This window comes from Peromyscus leucopus, chromosome 6 (assembly GCF_004664715.2).
Source record: "Peromyscus leucopus breed LL Stock chromosome 6, UCI_PerLeu_2.1, whole genome shotgun sequence".
In the NCBI taxonomy this organism is placed as follows: Eukaryota; Metazoa; Chordata; class Mammalia; order Rodentia; family Cricetidae; genus Peromyscus; species Peromyscus leucopus.
The window spans coordinates 74,855,637-74,875,392 of NC_051068.1; the positions used below are offsets into that span (position 1 = coordinate 74,855,637).

Below are 19,756 nucleotides of genomic sequence, written 5' to 3' on the forward strand. Positions count from 1 at the left end.
ATAATTGCTTTTAGATAATGTTCATGAACAAAAAAAATGATCCAATTAATTCCTTCATTTCATAAATAAAGAAGGACATCAAGGCACAAAAAAGGTAAATAGCATATCTTAATATACTTCAATACTAAAGGTCAAGGCTAAAGCTAGAGTCTCTTTTATCTTAGCGTCCAACGTTACTTTAAACATACAATGATGCCTTTTCCTATGGACTATATAAATATTAAAACAAGTATTACAAAAAATATCCTTTAAAGGAAGTTTTAAACCCAGTCTGAATAAACAATCTCCACCATAAATTTTATTTTTATTTTTTTTTTGTTTTTCAGGATAGGGTTTCTCTGTGTAGCTTTAGTGCCTTTTCTGGAACTCACTCTGTAGCCAAGGGGGGCCTTGAACTCACAGAGATTCACCTGCCTCTGCTCCGGAGTGCTGGGATTAAAGGCATGTGCCACCACTTCCCAGCATAAATTTTATTTCAACAATATTCTAACAAAAAAAAAGTTTCAGCAAAAACTCAACAGCAAATAAACATTTCTGGTAGAATTTGCCCTGCTGCGGGCCGCAGGAATATATCATAAGAACTCAGCTGGTTATGGCAAAGTCACTACCTGGAGGGATCATGGAATTCCTCCAGAAGAAGCCAAATCCCAAGGAGTTTTTGGTGTTACTTGGCTTGTTATATATCAGCTGTCTTCTGTTATGAAAATCATGTGTGCCTTCATAGTTTTCCCAATTGACTTTCCCCTAAGAAGTACTAACTGTGTAGACTGAGCACTCTCTGGACATACACATTCCAGGTATTTGGAGAACAGCCTCAGGAAAGGCTTTCTCTGGAATCAGATTATCTCCCTTAGCCACTTTCAAGGACTACAGGAAACACCACCCAGATGGGTGCCCAACTTCTGAGGACTAACAATGATAACAGCCCACCTGCAAGTCTCCTGACTTAAATTCCACAAGGAGACACCGCCAGGGGGGCGCCCAACTTCCAAGGACTAACAATGATAACAGCCCACATGCAAGTCTCCTGACTTATGGTAAATTCCACAAGGGGACACCGCCTAGGAGAGGTGGACGTTAAGTAATAGCTTTACACAATTTAGCTCGGACCCTCCCTTTATATACCGGGACTTCCAGGGCATAGGAAGGAGAAGAGAGAAGAGAATGGAACAACTAGATGGGTAAGAACTTGAGAGGAACAACTGAGATGGGGAAGAACTAGATTGAAGGACTAGAAGAGAGGACAAGAGGAACGAGATGGAAGATGAGGAAGAGCCAGATGGGGAAGAACAAGATGAGGAAGAGCCAGATGAGAGAGAAGGAGATGGGAGAGGAGCTGATAGGAGAAAGAACTAGATAGATGAGAACCTAGAAGGGACAGAACTAGATGAAGGAATTAAGATAGAACATAGAGGGGATCGCAGACAAGTGTAGAGAGAAATCAGGCTAAAGATGACCTAAATATGAGAGCAGAATATAAGCTTGTAACTGTCACAGAATAATAAAGTATATGGACTAAGGAGTTTCGTGTACATAGATTCATTTCTTCCCATTAAAGATTAATTATCAGCTGGTTGTAGATTCTTCCCGGAACCTGGAAGGGGCCTATCGAGGGGCTGGACCCCCATAGTCCCCGATATTGCCCAAATAGAAAAGTGAAAGTAACAAAATCATTTTCCTACTCAAGAAATAAGCAGACTCAGATTGTATATTTTTGCAATTTTCAATCAAGAGAAAATACAACATGTATCCACATTTTAAAAATAAATTAATAATTTTTAGTAGACATATAGCTTCTGGAGGAAACTTTCAGAATGTAGGCATGATTTCAATGTTAGAGTATCAAGATGAGACTACTAAAACCCACTTACAAATCTAATGAGAAAACCAGAGAGGGTTAAACACATAAAACACTAATCACATGTTTCTACTCTTTTTCTTTTTCCTAAAAAAAAAAAAAAAAAAAAAAAAAAAGATTCAATGCAGGGGCATGCAGAGTATTATTAGATGTAATTCCAGGAATAAGTTTGTTCTAGATTGGGCAAATATGAATCATTTCTAATGTTTTTTTCATTTTTTAACAGCGGGCCTCTATGTATTGGAAATAGAAAAATAAAATATGGTTATCTGTCCTCAAGGACTACTGGGAAAGACAGATCAGGAAGCAATGATTATATAATCCTTTAAATATACCATAACAATAAGAAAGACTAAAAAATTTAAAGACAGACGAACAGCAGAGGAGCTAAAGGAGGGAGTCAAGCATTAATAAAGGTCACAGTCTTAACAAGAACGCCAAGAATTTTAAAAGATCACCATTAGAAAAGAGTACTTTAAAAAACTTCCAAGGATTTCAAAAGCACAGATGTGCAATAGTTATGATAGAAAATAATATTTTGCTTATAAATAGATAATGTACCATGATAATTCCTCTCTGCTAAGTAAAACCTTTTAGTGCTGGGAACTACACCTTCAAATGTTTAAAGGAGCTCGTTCAGGTCTGCCGAAGCTTCCGCTAAACTGAACTGTGGATTCCCTGATCCTCCCCAGACCCACCCTTCCACAACTTCTTTTCCCTAACCTCCTTGTCCAGCTATGCATTAGTCAAGTGATGGGCATGTGTTAGCTCCACTGTAATGTTACAAGATCTCTATCCTGTAGAGAGCCACAGTCCCCCGTGGACTGAAATGACTGTTACACAGACTGTCTTCCTGGATTACAGATATCCTACCTGTCTTATCAGAAAAGCTACCTGGATATGGACACAAAGAGGTAAACTCCGTTTCCTTTGCTAATAAAGAATCGGTAGCAATTTTAAAGTCTCTGTAGTTAAGATTTAAAAAAAAAAAAAAAACCTTAAACTAAACTAAATCAGTGTCAATATTTTGGAAGGATTATCCAGAGATCATGAATTTGATATTTTAATAAGGGAGTCCAAAGAAGAAATAATAAGATAGAACTCTTTTTTGTTGTTGTTGTTGTTTTCAAGGCAGGGTTTCTCTGTGTAGTTTTGGTGCCTGTCTTAGATCTCTCTCACTGTAGACTGGCTGGCCTCAAACTCAGAGATCCACCTGGCTCTGCCTTCCACTGGAATTAAAGGCATGTGCCACCACCACCTGGCCAGCCTAGAATTCTTTTTAAGAAAGCCAAAGGAAATTTTGTAAAAAGCTATCATAGCTTTTGGAGGAAATTAACTAGAGTTGGAGCAAACTTTATTTCCTTAAAACATTTATATGTTTTGTTTGTTTGTTTGTCTTTTGGTTTTTTGAGACAGGGTTTCTCTGTGGCCCTGGCTGTTTTAGAACTCGCTCTGTAGACCAGGCTGGCCTGGAACTCAGAGGTCCGACACCTGCCTGTGCTTCCTGAGTGCTGGGATGAAAGGTATGCACCACCACTGATTGGCTATATGTTTTAATAATAATAATAATAATAACAACAACAACAACAATACTGTCCACCAATAAATACTGTCTATCTATTATGGCATTTAATACTCATCTCATAATACCCAATACAAGAATAAAAAACATTCTGTAGTTTCAAAACGCTAAACTAATAAAGCAAAGTTACAGGCATTTTTACTATCGATCAAAATTAGGTTTTAAATAAGGATATATAAAATGTTACCCTGCAAGTGAGTAGCTCACAGTACAGCATCTCCCAGATTACACTTGTGAACAAAACTAGAAGTGATTTAAGTGGAGAAAAAATAAAACCCTCAGACCATCAAAAAACAAAAGAACAATCAACCAACCATCACAAAGTTTTAACATCAGAATCCAGACAAACTCTTCATATAACCATACTTAGATTTAAAACAACCAGACCTTCCTTAACCCAATCTACCTCCCTCACCAGTGCTCTGTATCTCAGTGAAGGGCCAATAGTCTGCCCAAGATGGGTCTGAACCTCCACTATATATATATATCCCTTCATACCTCTTACCTCATCTTCCAATCACCTTCATTCTATCCGAGAGCAACTCTTGGATGAGCTGTGCAGAGGAACTAGGGAGAACTATACTCTTGAGTGATAAAGGAATCATAGAGACTATCCATACTTCCAACTGTGTTCTGAATTTGAAAACTATACATTAAAACGTACTCCAGCAATAAAAGTTAAGTCTATGAATGCAGACTGCTTGTTCTCCAACTACAGAGCTGAAAAAAGGTATTCATCAATGTTCTTATCTGAAGAACAATAACAATAAAGACACCTACTCTAGTCTGTTGTTCAGAAATATAAAGTATACACAGACTGTATATAATTCACATCTAAGTAAAGAGAAGCAAGACAAACAACTATGAGCTAAAAGGGGGAAATATATTACAAAAGCCATGGAATAGCCAATAGACTTACCAGAAGACAAACCAGCAAGCCAGCAAAAGGACCAAAAAGCTTTAAGTATAAAAAATTGTTATTCTGACACCCTGGGAGACTGAGGCAGGAAAGTCTGAGCTACATAGCAAGACTTGTCTCAAAAAATAAAATAAACATGTTAAGAGTCTAAAGACATAGAAGAGAGATCAAGTGAGTAAAAAGGAAAGAAAATTAAAATTGCAGTACTGATATTTACAATCTCTAGCTCTTGAACTATAATGGCTCTTTTAACTATGAACTTGATTGGAATAAGAAACACTGAGGGTGTTAATAAGGCACTCCATTGAGTGTGTCTGTATGATTTCCAAAGAGTGGTTAACTAGATGAAGGAACCCACCCTGAAGATGGGGAATACCATTCCATTGGCTGGGGTCAAGACCTAAACAACAAAGGGGAAAGGAAAAAGCCACATGAATTCTGACATTCCCTTCCTCTACTTCTTGTTCAGGACCGTAAGCCAAGCCCCTCCCACCATGCCTTCACCACCACTGCATGCAAAACTAAAAGCCAAAATAAGCCCTCTACCCTTAAGTTACTTCCTGTCGGGTGTTTGGTCACAGGAAAGAAAAAGTAATAGAGAGTTGGAACCAAGAAGTAGGGCTGCCACTGCTCTGACAGCCTGTCCACATGGTTTATGGTCCTTTACAACTGTTTACAGGAGGGATTTGGAAGACTCTGGATCTGTGAAATAACTCAGCTTCTTAAAATGTGGGTCACAACCACAGATGGAAACACGTAACTGAATGTAGGGGGCATGAAAATATGACAACAGTAAATACGCGATAACCAGATGCATTCAACATCAAACATAAAATGAATCTGGGGTATTTCTAGCAATGTTCACCCAAGCTGCATCACAAGACTTCACTGCAACCTTGATTCTGCACACATGACATGGACACGTTGTACTGTACATGCCACCATACACCATGCAATACAATAAACTCTTCCTGAAACTCGGCTTCAAGAGCAATGTATGTTATGAGCTGCAGTGTTTTTTGTACACATATTTTCCCTTAAACAGAAAATAATTCAATTGTGAAAACCAAAACCTTCTAGTATTTTAATCAGCATGTATTAGTTTATCTTTGTATAATGTTAAAATGTTTGGTTTTTAGAGATGCTACTTCAGGTGCTGACAAGTTTTATTTTAAAAATCATAAAATGAATTTTGGCTTGGGATTATGGCACAATTTCCAGCAATCTCTGAAAAGACTTTAAATGTGCCTTTTGTGGGCCAACTGGATGGCTCAGCAGGTGAATACACCTGCCATCAAGCCTGATGACCTGAGTTTGATCCTCAGACTCCACATGGTGGTAAAAGAAAACCAACTCCCACAAGTTGTCCTCTGACACCCACATGGGCTCCGTATGAACCCTGAGGTAGGTGCATGTTCAGATACACACATATATACACACACTAAATAAGTACATGTAAAAAATATAAAGATATTTTTGTACACTGCTATTTTATGTGAAGCAGCATTCTCAGCTTGATGATTATAAAATTAAAAAAACTGATCAACTCTGAAAAATGAAGATGTTCTATGTCCTGCAGTATCAAATATTGAGTCAAGATTTCTTTTTTCAAGAAGTTTAATTTTTTATGTAAAAATAAACACATCCATATCATTAGTATGCACACTTGCTTTTGTGCTTAAATGGTAAGGTTATATGAAAACCAAAGAACAGTTTTTAAATAAATCTAATTTTCTAATTTACTATAAATAAATATTTTATGTCTATGCCTAATTTTACACACACACACACACACAATTTTCTATGTATTTGGGCAACAGGAGTCAAAAGTGACAAGCGTTTGTGATGTCCTAGAATGCTATAAATGGAACTTAACAGGCCATACGGTGGGAGTGCAGAGGACCAGAGAGCCAATAAAAATGCAGACAGTGAAGTCACAGTTCACAAAGCCTCATACAGAAATAAAAACTCAGCTGGAAACTGGACTAGAGAACATTCATGTTACATTCTGGCAAAGAATAAGGCTGTGCTCTGCCTGTGTCCAGACAGCTTGAGTGAAGCTGAACTCAAAAGCAATGGGCTAATTTGTTTAACAGAGGAGATCTCACTACAGCAGAGCACTGAGCCTGTGGCATGGTTACTACCCATTGCTCTTGTCCAGATTAATGACGAGAGAGAGCAGAAAAATGGGGAAATGTGCAGCTCAGCAAGGAAAGGAACATGAGTAAGCTTAAAGTCGAGACATGGTAGACATGGGCAAAGACTCAGTTATTAAGAAAATTAAGGCTCAGCAGTTAAGAGGATGCACTGCCCTTGCAGAGGACCTTTGCAGAGTTTAATTCTCAACACCCATATCAGAAGGCTTGCAGCTACCTCCAAATCCAAGGGACCCAACACCCACCCTCTTCTGGCCTCCTCGGGTACTTGCACATATGTGCATAAACATACACACATATAATTAAATAATCTAAAAAAAACATTTTTTCTTTAAAGCAGAGGAAGTTGAGAGATTTAGGCAGTTAAAGAGAAATCACTCATTTTGTACTAGGACAACAACAACAAAAAATCCCTTTGGGGCCAAAGAGATGGGTCAGTGGGCAAAGACACTTGCTGCCAAGTCTTACAACCCAAGTTCAGTTTCTGGAACCAACTGGTGTAAAGAACCAATTTGTTCTCTAAGCTCCACACGTGCACCATGGCATGTGTACACCCCACCACATACATACACACACACACAAAATTTTTTAAATATTTTTAAAAAGAAGCAGTCCCTTTTAGGACAAGACTCCACCCACTGAAGACTTAGCTTGTAAAATGCAAATTCATTTAAAAAGAGAGTGCACTCAGAACACCGCTGCAGGGGTTCTTGCGGGAAAACAAGTGTCCTTCCAGTTTCCACTGCCAATGCACACAGAGGTCATGTGGAACAGGGCACCAGACTACATTGTGAGCCGGCAGTAAAGCCTGGCAGAGCTGTCCATAGAGCACTAGTTTCACAGAATTACAGGGTGATGGGGGCTTGTCCCAAGGTCCCAGAAAACCACTGACGCCAGGCACTGCGTAAGATTCCCTGTCAGGAGGCCTCTACGAGGCCACTGCACAAAGTTATGAAGGTGAAACCTAAGTTGCAATAGAGACCCCAGGAAGCTGGAGATGTTAGAACCTGGTATAGCTACCAAAAATGCCACAGGAAGGAATGGGGCCAGCCTAAGAGAGAGGCTAGGTGTGCTGTAACTGTAGACCACAGAACTGGAAGGGAATGACCACCCAAGGTTGCTGAAGCCCCTACAATACCAACCACCAAGAACCCTGGACAGCAGACATGCAGCTACTGGACTGGGCATATGTCCTGTCTGACTTCAGTCTTGCTTTGGCCCTATCTTTCTTTGCTATGCCCTCATTATTACCTTTAGGAGTAGGGGTGTTTATTCTATGTCGTTGTAAATGAAATATAGAACTTGCTTTGTTTGTGTTTTAAATTTTATTGGATGAGAGACTCACAGTTAAGAGAGTACCTTGGGTTTCAAAAGAGACCTTAGATCTTTGAATGGTACTGAAACTGTTAAAACTCTGAGGACTTCTCAAGTTGGAATGAATGTATTTTGCTTTATGAATCGGCCATAAGCCTATAGAGGATGGAGATTGAATATTAAGACTGAAGAAATGTGTTTGGCATGGATGGCCCTGTGAAGGAGAAGTGGATGAGATCTACATGAGTGGACTGGGTGCTGGGGGGTGGCAGAGGGCGAGGAGTGGGGGATGAGAACATAGGGAAATGGGAGGGTCAAGCTGAAACAGGGTCAGAGTGGGAGGGCAGGGAGGGAGATACCATGATAGATGAGGATATCATGGGAATAGGAAGAGGCAGGGTGCTGGGGAGGCTCTCAGGAATCCACAAGGTTGACCCCACCTTGGTCTGCTGGCAGTGGTCCAGAGGGTGCCTGGACCAGTCTACTCTAGTGACCAGCCTAGCAAATAACCTAGCTGTCATCATAGAGCCTTTGTCCAGTGACTGATGGAGGCAGATACAGAGATCCATGGCCAGGTGCCAGGCTGAGCTTTGGGAATCCAATTGATGAGAGAGGAGAGGTACTGCGGGCGAGGGACGTCAAGATCATGATGGGAGGATGTGCAGAGATGACCGGCCACACTAATGGAAGCCCATGAACTGTGGACTGGTGGCTTGTTTAGCTCGAACTGTTTGGGAGGCACCCAGGCAGGGGGATCGGGATCTGTCCCTGGTGCATGGGTAGGCTTCTGGAACCTGGTGACTATGGTGTGACACCTTGCACAGCCTTGGTGCAGTGGGAAGGGGCTTGGACCTGCCTAGGCTCAGTGTACTGGGCTCTCCTGACTCTCCATTGGAGACCTCGATTTGGGGGATGTGAGGATGTGGGTGGCTTGGGAAAGAGGGCTGGGGAGTGTGAGGAGGGAGGAGGGGGGATCTGTGGATAGTATGTGGAGTGAGCAGAAAATTTCTTAAAGATAGATAGATAGATAGATAGATAGATAGATAGATAGATAGATAGATAGACAGACAGACAGACAGATAAAATAATAGAAATGTGTTTGGGCCAGTTGACAAGGAGGTAGACTTGTGACGGTAAATTTCAACTGTCAATTCAACTGAATCACTAAATACCAAGATCATTAATGAAGCACTGCCACGTGCTGCATGGCTTGGGTCCTGACTGGGGCAGTGAGAGGATGAAGAAGGACACACATGCAGACACATGGACAGAAAAGCTGGGGTCAGGTGGGAGTGTACACATTCTGATGGAGTGGTAGCTACTCCCTCTGCAATCCAGAACCTCAGTAAGTTCATGTACAGCGTAAGACAAGGAGTTGCCTAGTTTGAGTAGAGGGCTCTGTAGGCAAGCAGTCTCCAGCTGTGAACATGGAAAGAGAGCTGCAGTTGCTAGCTTTTGTACACCCTGATCACTTATCAGTAAACACTCAAACTTTCTGAGCCTGAACCATATGGGGAACAGGTTTCCAAGGGTCAACTTAGAGTCCATTACAACAATAAACATTCACTAAGGACTTCACGAAATCAGGGCTTCCTCCACTTCCTACAAGACACACATTCAGGTATGTCAGCCAAGGGTGTTTCCAGAAACATTTAACTGAGAGAAAAATACCTACCCAAAGTTGGGGAGCACCATCCCCTGGACTAGATCAAGGGCTAAATAAAAAGAGAAAAAGGACAAAGCCAGATAAACACTGGAATTCCTTTTCTCTTCCTCGGCACTACAGACCAAGTCGCTCCCACTGCCATGTAATGAGCTGCATTCCTCAACTGGAAGGCAAAATAAAAGTTTGCCTTTAAGTTACTTCTCGCCCTGCATTTAGTCACAGTGACTAGAAAAATAACCAACGCATGCACTAAAAAGCAATGATGAATCATAAGCAAAAAACAGCAATCGTGATGTGAATAAAGAATTCAAAGGACTGGAGAGATGGTTTAGTGGTGAAGAGCACACAAGTTCAATTCCCAGGTCCCACATCCCACAGCTCATAATGGCCTATAAAACTCCAGCTACAGAGGATCTAACGCCTTTGTCTGGCCTCTGCTGATACCTGCGTACATACATGGCATACACACAGAGAAAGATACTCACATAAACAAAACTAAGTCTAAAATAAGAAATTCAAGAATCTCTCATTACAGCACTTCTGTGGGATTTTATTTTTGTTTGGGTTTGTGTTTTGTTTTTGAGACAACATCTGACTATATAGCCCTGGGTAGCCTAGAACTCATTGGGTAGACCAGGCTAGCCTTGAACTCATGGAGATCCACCTGCCTCTGCTTCCAGAGTGCCTTACTAAGTCATCTCTGTATCCAGCTAAAGTACACATTTTGTCTGATGTAGCTAGTAATGGCCACGCAGGTTCAAAACGATGACATCTAGTACACTGTCATATAGCCACCAAATAAAAACCACAATTCCACTTCAGATCTTCTACTCTAAAACCTACAGTTTTCCCCTTTAAGGAAACTACCAGAAATAAACACACACGACTCAAGTATTTAATTCAAACTAGAACAATCCTGACTAAAGGATAACTCACAAATATATTTTCAATGTTTTAACCACTTAAACACTGGGAGGGAGGGACTCAAACTCATCTGTATAATATCATTTACGTAAGTAAATGTCTGTTTCAAAATGAAAGACTGATAAGTGAATTGAAACTGCCTATTACATAAGCAAACTAGAAAGATGACACTTTATGTAAACTAGTATGTATTGTAATTAATGCACACTGAAACAAATTCTTATTTGTAGTGATTTAAAATCACAAATATAATTTTAAACTATTGGTATTGTTTGTGCTATTATCACCTTGAGAGTTGACTGGCACTCTGATATGTTTTATAAACATGTTTTATAAACATGCTTTATAAACATATAAAAAATTATCAAAAAATTTATATACTACTTAATAAAAGGGAACATGCTAAAGTTTCCTCAAGCAAATATATTAATTTCACATAACACCAATTATGTAAATAAAGGCAATTTTTTTTAAATAAATTTTTAAAAAAGGCATTAAGAGAAAAAACTTTTGTATTAATCCAAGACCTTAGACCTACCTTAGCCTCTATATTCAGCCAACCACAAATCTCTAAAACTTAGTTCAATTTCATTTCTCCACTAATTTCTCTTCTTCCCTAGCACTCCTAAGTCAATATTCTGTGTCGTAGACTGGTGGTATTGTGTTCCCCGAAATATTGTGTACGCTAATAAACTTATCTGGGGTCAGAGAACAGAACAGCCACAATATTAAACATAGAGAATAGGCAATGGTAGCCCACGCCTTTAATCCTAGCATTCCAGAGGCAGAGATCTACCTGGATCTCTGTGTTCAAGGATACAGCCAAGCATGGTGACTCACTCCTTTAATCCCAGAAAGTGAACCTTTAATCCCAGGGAGTGATGGCAGAAAGCAGAAAGGTATATAAGGGCGTGAAGACCAGAAACTAACCAGCTTTTAGCTGGTTAAGCTTTCAGGCTTGCGAGAGCCATTTGGATAAGGACTCAGAAGCTTCCAGTCTGAGGAAACAGGATCAGCTGAGGAACTGGGCGAGGTGAGGTAGCTGTGGCTTGTTCTGCTTCTTTGATCTTCTAGCATTTACCCCAATAACTGGCCTCAGGTTTGATTTTATTAATAAGACCTTTTAAGATTCCTGCTACAGTAGACTCTCAAACCTTGGTTGTCCTCCTGTACTAAAGTAATTGGTTTTATTTTTCAATTTCAAAATGATGGTGTTCCTTTGCTTCAGTGACTTCCCATAGGCTACTCAGGATGCAGACCAAAACAGACCCTTGGATAAAACCTAGAGATGCAAACTTAACTACCGGCAAGCTAAGTATTGATTTATTATATTACTTATGTGACACCTTAAGTGAGTGACATAAAATACAGAGCACAAGCAGGTCAAGAGAGAGCCAGAGGGAGCCAGTGGGACCGTTAGCCATCTGAAAACACACACTGTGTGTTGCTTACTCTAGTCTCAAATTCTTTGGGGAAAAATCAGAAATGCAGACTTTCACAAGAATCCCCCACTTTGTGCACACTAATAACTAATTCAAGCTCCTGTAACTAGGGGACAGACAGGAACTGTAAGGCCACATCTGCCCCGTCTATTCTCCTCACCTGGCCACACAATCACACGGTCTACTCCATCAATCACTGAACATTTCTTGCCTCCTTGAGGACACCAAGCTTTTCCCACTAGGACTCTCAGTGAAGCCTCTCTTCCTCCCATCACTACACTTCATTCAGCTTTCTTTACTCAGGTTCACAGCCCCCTCTCTCTCAATGAAACCGTCCTATTCTCATTGCTGCCCACCTCCACTCCAAATGCTGGACAGTCACTCCCTACAAATTCTGATTGCTCTGAGTACAACCTTCTAACTGCCCAAACCAAAATCACCTATCCAACGTTCACTACCCTCTCCACATGGGAGGCTCGAGATGGGCAGTCTGAACAGTACTTATTGCTAACTAATAATCTAGTTATAAAATGTTCCTTTTGATGGTAAGATTCTGGCGTACTCTTAAAATATTTATCAAACTGTACCTAGCTTTTCAGAAACATAAAATGCTTAAAGTAGAGTCAGAATTAGAGTATTCCAATTCTAACCAGCAATAATAACCTAAGAATTATTGATAATTGGCTGAATGCTGTGAACTATATTGAGGACTCTGCATGTGTTATCTCATTCAATATAACCTGTAAAATAGACGTCACTGTCATACAGAGGAAAACAATTGGAGCTGATTAAAAATTAGCTCCAAAAAAACCCACACATTTTAGTCACTGAAAAAAACTGTAAATGACTAACTACTGAACTTAACCCCTACTATATTAACTAATGCACTCCTTTAGGAAACACTAACCCAACAAGTAGCTCTTGAACACCATTAACAGGAAATATGGCTTTGACTTGCCTCCAATTACCCAGTAAAGTGAGCTTCCTCACTCCTGTCCCTAGCACGCGCGCGCGCGCGCACACACACACACACACACACCCCTCAATTTTTGCCTTCTATGATATTACAAACACACAAAATAAGTATAATCACAGTTACAAATAATTCTATAAAAATATTATCTTTCTGAATTATTCTTAATCAAGTTCATATTTGCACATTAATTTGCTGCCATTTTAAATGTGTACACTTGCTCAGGTAAAATTATTCTAAATAGACTTTTTCAGATGAGAGGAGGCAACAACAAAATCCTCAACAAAGAGAAATACAAACTATTGATGCTGTGGAAAGAGAGAAAATACAGAGGTCTTTCACCTCTTGAATACTCAACACAGGAATTCTAATCGTTTGACTCAAGAACCAAGCAAATGCAGCACACATCTGTATCATCTGCTACCTCGACTCTTCCTATCCCAAACTAAGGGCGCAGCTCCCAAACCGCCCTTAGCTTTCAGAATTGTTTGTCATGCCAAACTCAGGAGCCAGGTGCTCTCAATAATAACAATCAATATACATTATTCATGAGCTATAAAGTTGAAGGATTGTTATTTGTGACTTAAATAGACCTTTTAAAATTGTGCAGTAAAATGCACACATCTCCATTGTCATTCAAATTTGTATTTTAACTTCAACCAATTGAGAATTTTTCTTAACTCTCTAAATAGAAATTCATTAAACTGAAAAGTTAGCAATTTCTAAAAACTTTTACCCATACAAAATATAAAGGAAGCTACTTATTAGTACATGACAGTTGATCATAATAGCTAACTGACATTAATGCATCACTACTGTCAAAGAGCTCTGATGTCAGCCTTAAATACATATTCCCCAAATGCTCATATCTTATGTACATACCATGGGAAATAAGGTTGTACAGGAAAAACTGCTGTATTTTTTCAGCAGATATTTCCCAGACCAAGTAAGATTTTTCTCAGTTACAAAAGCAAAGGGAAAAAATTAAAGAAAAAAATCTAAAAGTATCAAAGTTAAAATACCAAAACAAACCCCAGATTATAGAAAAATGGTATGAAACTATATCAGAAGTACTCCATAAGGTAAAGCCAAAAGTCAGTGCGCCACCAAGCAAGCGATTACTAACTACACCGACAAACGGAGAAAGCTCTCATTACCACACTGTGTCGTCCCAAATATCTAACTTAGGCTCACATTTGAACCAGGCTTTTCAAAATCCTCACGCTTAGGTTAAAACCACCACCAGTTTCAACTACAGGAGCTCTATCATTCAGGTGGTCTCATCTCAAATACATAATTCTTCCTCACATATCCGACAGAGACACGTTTGGAAAAAGTGGATTGCCTCCCAAGTCTCCTTTCGGTAAAGACACAAAAATGACTTTAAGACTACACGCAGCGCTTCCATTTCATCTAGACGATACCCCGCCAGAGCTCGGTTCAGATGAACTAGCCAAATTATAGTAGTTCGAGATATCCACGCCCCCACGTCTCACACGAAAACCAAACGATCAGAGCACAAGCCAGGGACCGGGACTTGCTGGGTGAGCAAAGTCTGAGGGCTGTCAAGATTCGGTGACTTCACAGGGTGGCAGGGGCAGAGACTGAAGGCCGGCAACACGTCCACAATGCGCGCAATCTGAATCTCCAACTCTCCACTCCCAGCTGTCCACAGTCTGAAAACTAAGGAACTCTAGTCCTTCCAGGCTATGGTTCTACTCTGCCAGCTCTAAGGCAGCAACGTCTAACACTGACATTTTACTGAAGAAGAAAAAAAAAAGAAGAAGAAAGAAAAAAAGCAAGCAATGTCCCTGGCTCTACCAAAAGAGAGAGCCTAAATTTCAGAGTACCAGAATTTGAGAAACAAACGAACCTGTGTCTGTGTTCGTCGGGTCCATGGATCAGGAAGACGCCGGTGTCTTTAGCCCCTTTGCCGGCATCTACGTGAGGAATTAAGACATCTTCTAAGCCCAGATCAAAGCGTTTGTGTTTTGAAGAGTCTGGAAGGAAGAAGAATGCCCCAAAACACAGGGTGATGAAGGCACTAAGGATAAGGAGAAGGATAAACTTCTCGGAGAGTCTCAAGGTAGCCCTGTGGTGTGGGAAGGAGGGCGGCCCCAGGTTCAGAGGTGGTATCCTACGACCAGACAGGGGCAGCAGCGCCGGGGCGGTCATCGTTTAGGCTCTTGGACGGAATACTTTATAAAGTTCTCATCTTATGTCAAACGTACAACACATCGAACCGTTTTTTTCCGAAACCTTGGCAGAAATGGATAAACTCAATTTCCCTCCTCTCAAAGGATTGTTGTGCTTTTTTTTTTATTTTGCGAGGCCACCTCTTTCACGCTCTCCGATTACATCCAGAAGCCCGGGTGACCTCCCAAGCGATCGCTGGTTTCTGTCCGGTAAGATCTTCTCGCCATTCGGCTCTCAGGGCCTCACCGGGTGATCGCGAGTCTCCTCTTCATTCCCGGGAGGGGATCGGGCGAGCCACACTGCAGAGGAGCTGCAAGGTGGGTTCTGCCATGCCCGCGCCCCGGCGCGAGGCTCCGAGGCGGCCGCCCGCCCCGAGTGGGCGGCCGGCGGGGCGCCGAGTTGCCGCAGGTCGGTCCACGGGAGCTCGTCCGGAGCCCTCGGCTCCACCGCTCCTCACCCTCCGCGGTTTCCGAGCAGCGGCGCCCGGCGTAGCAGCGGCGAGCCTCAGCCGGGGCCGAGAGGGCGACGGCGTCCCGAACACCTCAGCGCCCGCGCCGCCGCGCGCTCTGTCAGGAGCGGAACTTCCTCCTCTGCCGAGCGGCCGCCCCCGCCCGGCTCCTCCTCCTCCTCCTCCTCCTCCTCCTCCTCCTTCTCCTCCTCCTCCTCAGCGAGCCCCGCCGCCCGCTTCCCGGCCGAGCCCAGCCGCGGGAGCCGAGCCCCTGCGCCTCGGCGGCGTGCGAGGTAGCCGGGCCGCGGCCCTCGGACCGACAGCCCGGGGCCGGCGCCGGCTCATTCCTCGCACCGCCTGGGAGAGGCGGGCGGGCCGGCACGCGCCTCGGGCGAGCAGCCGCGCCTCGGGCGAGCGCAGGGCGGCTCCGGCTCGCTCCGGCTGGGCCCGGCCTCGGGTGGCTCGCACGGCTCTAGCTGGCTGGCAGCGGCGGCGGCGGGCGGCGGCAGCGCGGGACCGCGGCCCGGCGCTGGTCCCTGGCCTCTGGAGGCCCGAGGAGCGCGGAGCGGCTGCGGGGCCGACACCGGTTGGGTCGAGCGCAGCGGCGGCGGGGGCGCGGGCCGGCCTGCCGCCCCGACTCGCGAGTGGGCGTCCCGGGCGGCGGAGTGTGAGGTGCGCGCGCACGCTCCCGGCCGCCGCGCCCCTCCCCCGCCCGCCGGGCCGCTCGGGCCTGGCCGCTGCCGGGGAGAACCCCGAGCCCCCGGAAACCCCGGCGCCCAGGCCAAGGGGGACCGAGCAACCCCCGGGTCTGGACAGTGGCGCTGGAGTCTGCGATTCCTGGGACTGACGGACTCCAGGGGCCGAGGCTGACGCCTGCCTCGGTCATAGAGACTCGGGCCCCGGGGTTCAACTGCAGAGTCTCAAACTTCCACGCGTTCCCGGGCACGCGAGGCCGGGTGAAGGAGGTGGCATCAGCCACGTGCCGGTTCCGCGTTAAAATGGCAGCCTGGCCCTTTCAACTGGGTTCCTTTCCAAGGGAGTCTGTCTCCTCGTGGTCAGTCCCTAGGACACACTCTTGTAGTCATCTTCACCCTCCCCCAAAAGATAACAGAGATGAATGAGCAGGTGTTAAAACCCCAAAAGACAATATTGTTGAAGTTGAGGCTTTAAAAAAAACGATCTGAGTCAGTTTCTGTTATCTACAATATAGAGAACCAGGTTTTGATTAAGTGTAATAGGTTTCTTAGCAATGCATACCGGCATCCAATTTGCTTTCGGCTTCTTTTTTATTTTAATATTTACTTTCTGTTCCTTGTACACATCCTCACTGGTGGCTGGTAATTGGCGAGTAGGCCCATAAAAGGCAGTGGTGAGAAGTCAGCCTGGGAAATCAAGCAAAGAAAGCTTCGTGTTCCTTGGCAGGATTCAGAACTACATTTCAGTAGAAATTTCTAGAGGCTCTGCATACCTAACTTCCTACCACAGGACAAAAGAAGTCATTGCTTTCCAAAATAAAACAAGCACAAGACATAAAAATGTTAAGGGCCATCGCTTAGGGTGCTGGATCCAAAGTGGGTGGGATTTGTGTGGGACGCTGGTGAATGACTGTAAGAAATTCCTGCCTTCCGAATGAATGTTTATACAATGTGTCTGTTTCATTGACCGCTAAGGTTGAGACTCTGAGAGCCAGAGGAAAAGGAACACGATGCCTTCCTACTGTTGAGGTCGTTCTTTTCCATGAGAGAGGGTAGGTAGGGTCAAGGGAAATAAATACCGACCTCTGAACGAAATAGCAAGTTGTATAAATCTTGAAAAGTAAATAGTACCTAGCTTGACACCCAACTGTTAGCCACAAGAAATAGCCATCGTAAGAAATCTGCCATAACCTAGTCTACAAATGTGACTGCAATTCCAGCCTTAGAGCTGGTGAAGAGCCTTAGACATGCCTGGTCCTCTTTCTTGCCCTTGCCTATTTTTTTCTCCATGAGATAAAAGTGTTAATGTTACAGATTCTTGCAGCTATTCAAATACAGTGAACTATTTTGTTATACTCCTACACCAGCCTTCAAACTGTTAGCAGTTCTCTCTCACTCCCCCTTCTTTCCCTCATTCCGCCTCTACCTCTCCAACTCACCCTCTGTCTTCTCCCCCTCCGTCTCCCGTCCATCTTCTTTCACTTCTAAAAAGAAGACAGAGTTAAAAGAATCAGTACTCCTTTTAAAAAGGATGTTGCAAATGTATTCATTATGATTACAAGTATATAAGAATATGCATATAAATACAGTAAAAGGGAATATTTAGAAAAGATTATAGCTCTTAAGACATTGGTATTATGTATAATTTTCCCCATGTGTTCTGTTTGTATTACATTTATAATTAATCAAATTAAAAATTTATAGAGAATGGTACTTGAGAAAGTTAAGGTCATATTTCAGGAGATGGAGTCAGTCATATCAAGGTGAACACAGGCTGATCCATCTGAGGGCAAGTGCAGAAAGCAGAGAATGTGAACTGGGGCGTGTATGAGTACATAACAAAGAGGAATTTCATTCAAGATGCCTAAAGAGAATATTTCATTTTCAAAGCATAATTGGGCTTTGATCGAAGGTGTAGACAAGGTTCCGAAGTGGCAGATAAAATGGTAATTTTCCTTTTACAAATCCATATGTTAATTCATATTTTAGGAGATTAGAATTATTAAATTTTAACAAAATAAAATTTATCCCTACAGATTTCAGACTGATAGGGCCATTCCTGGGATCCACTCATGTATTGCAATATTGAAGTTCCTTGTGTTTGTTTAAACTTATATTGACTCCTCCATTGTTAAAATAAAACAATTTTGACCTTGATCCAGGCTTACTAGATCAAGTATCATCATCTAGCCCCATTCTAAATGAAATTGGGTGGGGAGTGATGCAAAATGATGGGTTTTTATTTACTTAACCTTATTCTTCCAAGTTTCAGCTGGTTTCCAACTTGTCCAAGAAAGGATGTCGGATGAGAAATTACCACATGTTGCCACGGAATGCATAGGGAAATAACTAGGCACCAGCCTTGCTCCTTCACTTCTATTTGCAAATTAGAAAGCATCTTCCTTAGAGATCTGGGATAATGTGTAGTTTAAAGCTATGAAATTTTCAGGTTAGCTGCATGAAAGTCAGCTAACCCAAACAAGTCTAGGCCAACTCTCTGGGCCTAGGGATGTGTAGCTTATTTGCTTATAAAAGATGAAACTGTTGAGTAACTACTGTGTGAGAGAGGTGGGAGGAATGGGTGGTGGACCTCCTGAGCTGACCCTCCAGGGAACTAACAGGGGTCTGCTCCAGCCTAGCCTGCAGAACACACATGTAACCACAGCACTCTTCCAGTGGTTTGCCTGGCTGATCTCCCCATAGCCTTGGACTGAGAAAGATGAGGAGGGGATGTTGTTGCCTACACTGCAGGTAAAATGGGCTCTCAATGGCTAGTGCATATCATCACCATCTCTCCATAATCAGAAGACTTAGGCGATAGCCTTGCTTTCACAGGCAGTAGTCTGTGGTTTCAGGTCAATGTTTTTTTCTCCTTAGATTCATTGATAAAATGGAACTATTCAGACAAATATGAGGTATCGTGAGTTATGGACAGAGTACTGAACCAGTAGCTAAAATACATATATTTCAGTCCAACCTCCACCTTTACTGAACTTGCTTATTTATAAAACCATAATAAGTGTTGCCTATTATTAGAACTGTTTAAGGTCACGTAAATTCTTGTTTGTAAGGATCAGGTAAGTTATTGTTTATAAAGCAGATCCTCAGCATGCATGTAAAAAGCCAAGCGTAGAAGCATGATCCTGTGGAGACAAGGGGATCCCTGGGGCTTGTTGGCTAGCCTGTCTAGCACAAACAGCCAACTCTGAGTTCAGTGAGAAACCTCTTGTCAAAAAATAAGGAAAAGAGAGCTAAAGAAAGATCCCTAATGTCAACTTCTGAGGTACATACATGGATACACAAGTATACACCACACACATTAAACAAAAAGTACATATGCTGGGCAGTGGTGGCCCAGCACTGAGAAGGCAGAGACCAGCCTGGTCTACAAAGCGAGTTCCAGGAAAGCCAGAAAAAAAAAAAAATGTATACATACACACACAAACACACAAACATCCACATGAAGACAAAGCATTCATACACATAAAATAATTTTTTAAAATTTAAAACATGAAAAAATAATAAAAATAACCCAGTAGCTCAATACAAAATACATTTCCCATTTGTATGACCTAGAGATAGA

The 19,756-nt window shown here is 42.5% G+C and overlaps 1 protein-coding gene across 1 annotated transcript in view; it reads right to left on the reverse strand.

The window, feature by feature from the left end:
• Positions 1 to 15,374, reverse strand: part of Man1a2 (mannosidase alpha class 1A member 2) — a 128,311-nt gene extending 112,937 nt beyond the window's left edge. The window contains exon 1 of the mRNA XM_028877291.2: positions 14,708 to 15,374. Within this exon, the coding sequence (XP_028733124.1) occupies positions 14,708 to 15,009 (302 nt within the window). The 5' untranslated portion in view covers positions 15,010 to 15,374. The remainder of the gene's footprint in view (positions 1 to 14,707) is intronic.
• Positions 15,375 to 19,756: the final 4,382 nt, after the last annotated feature.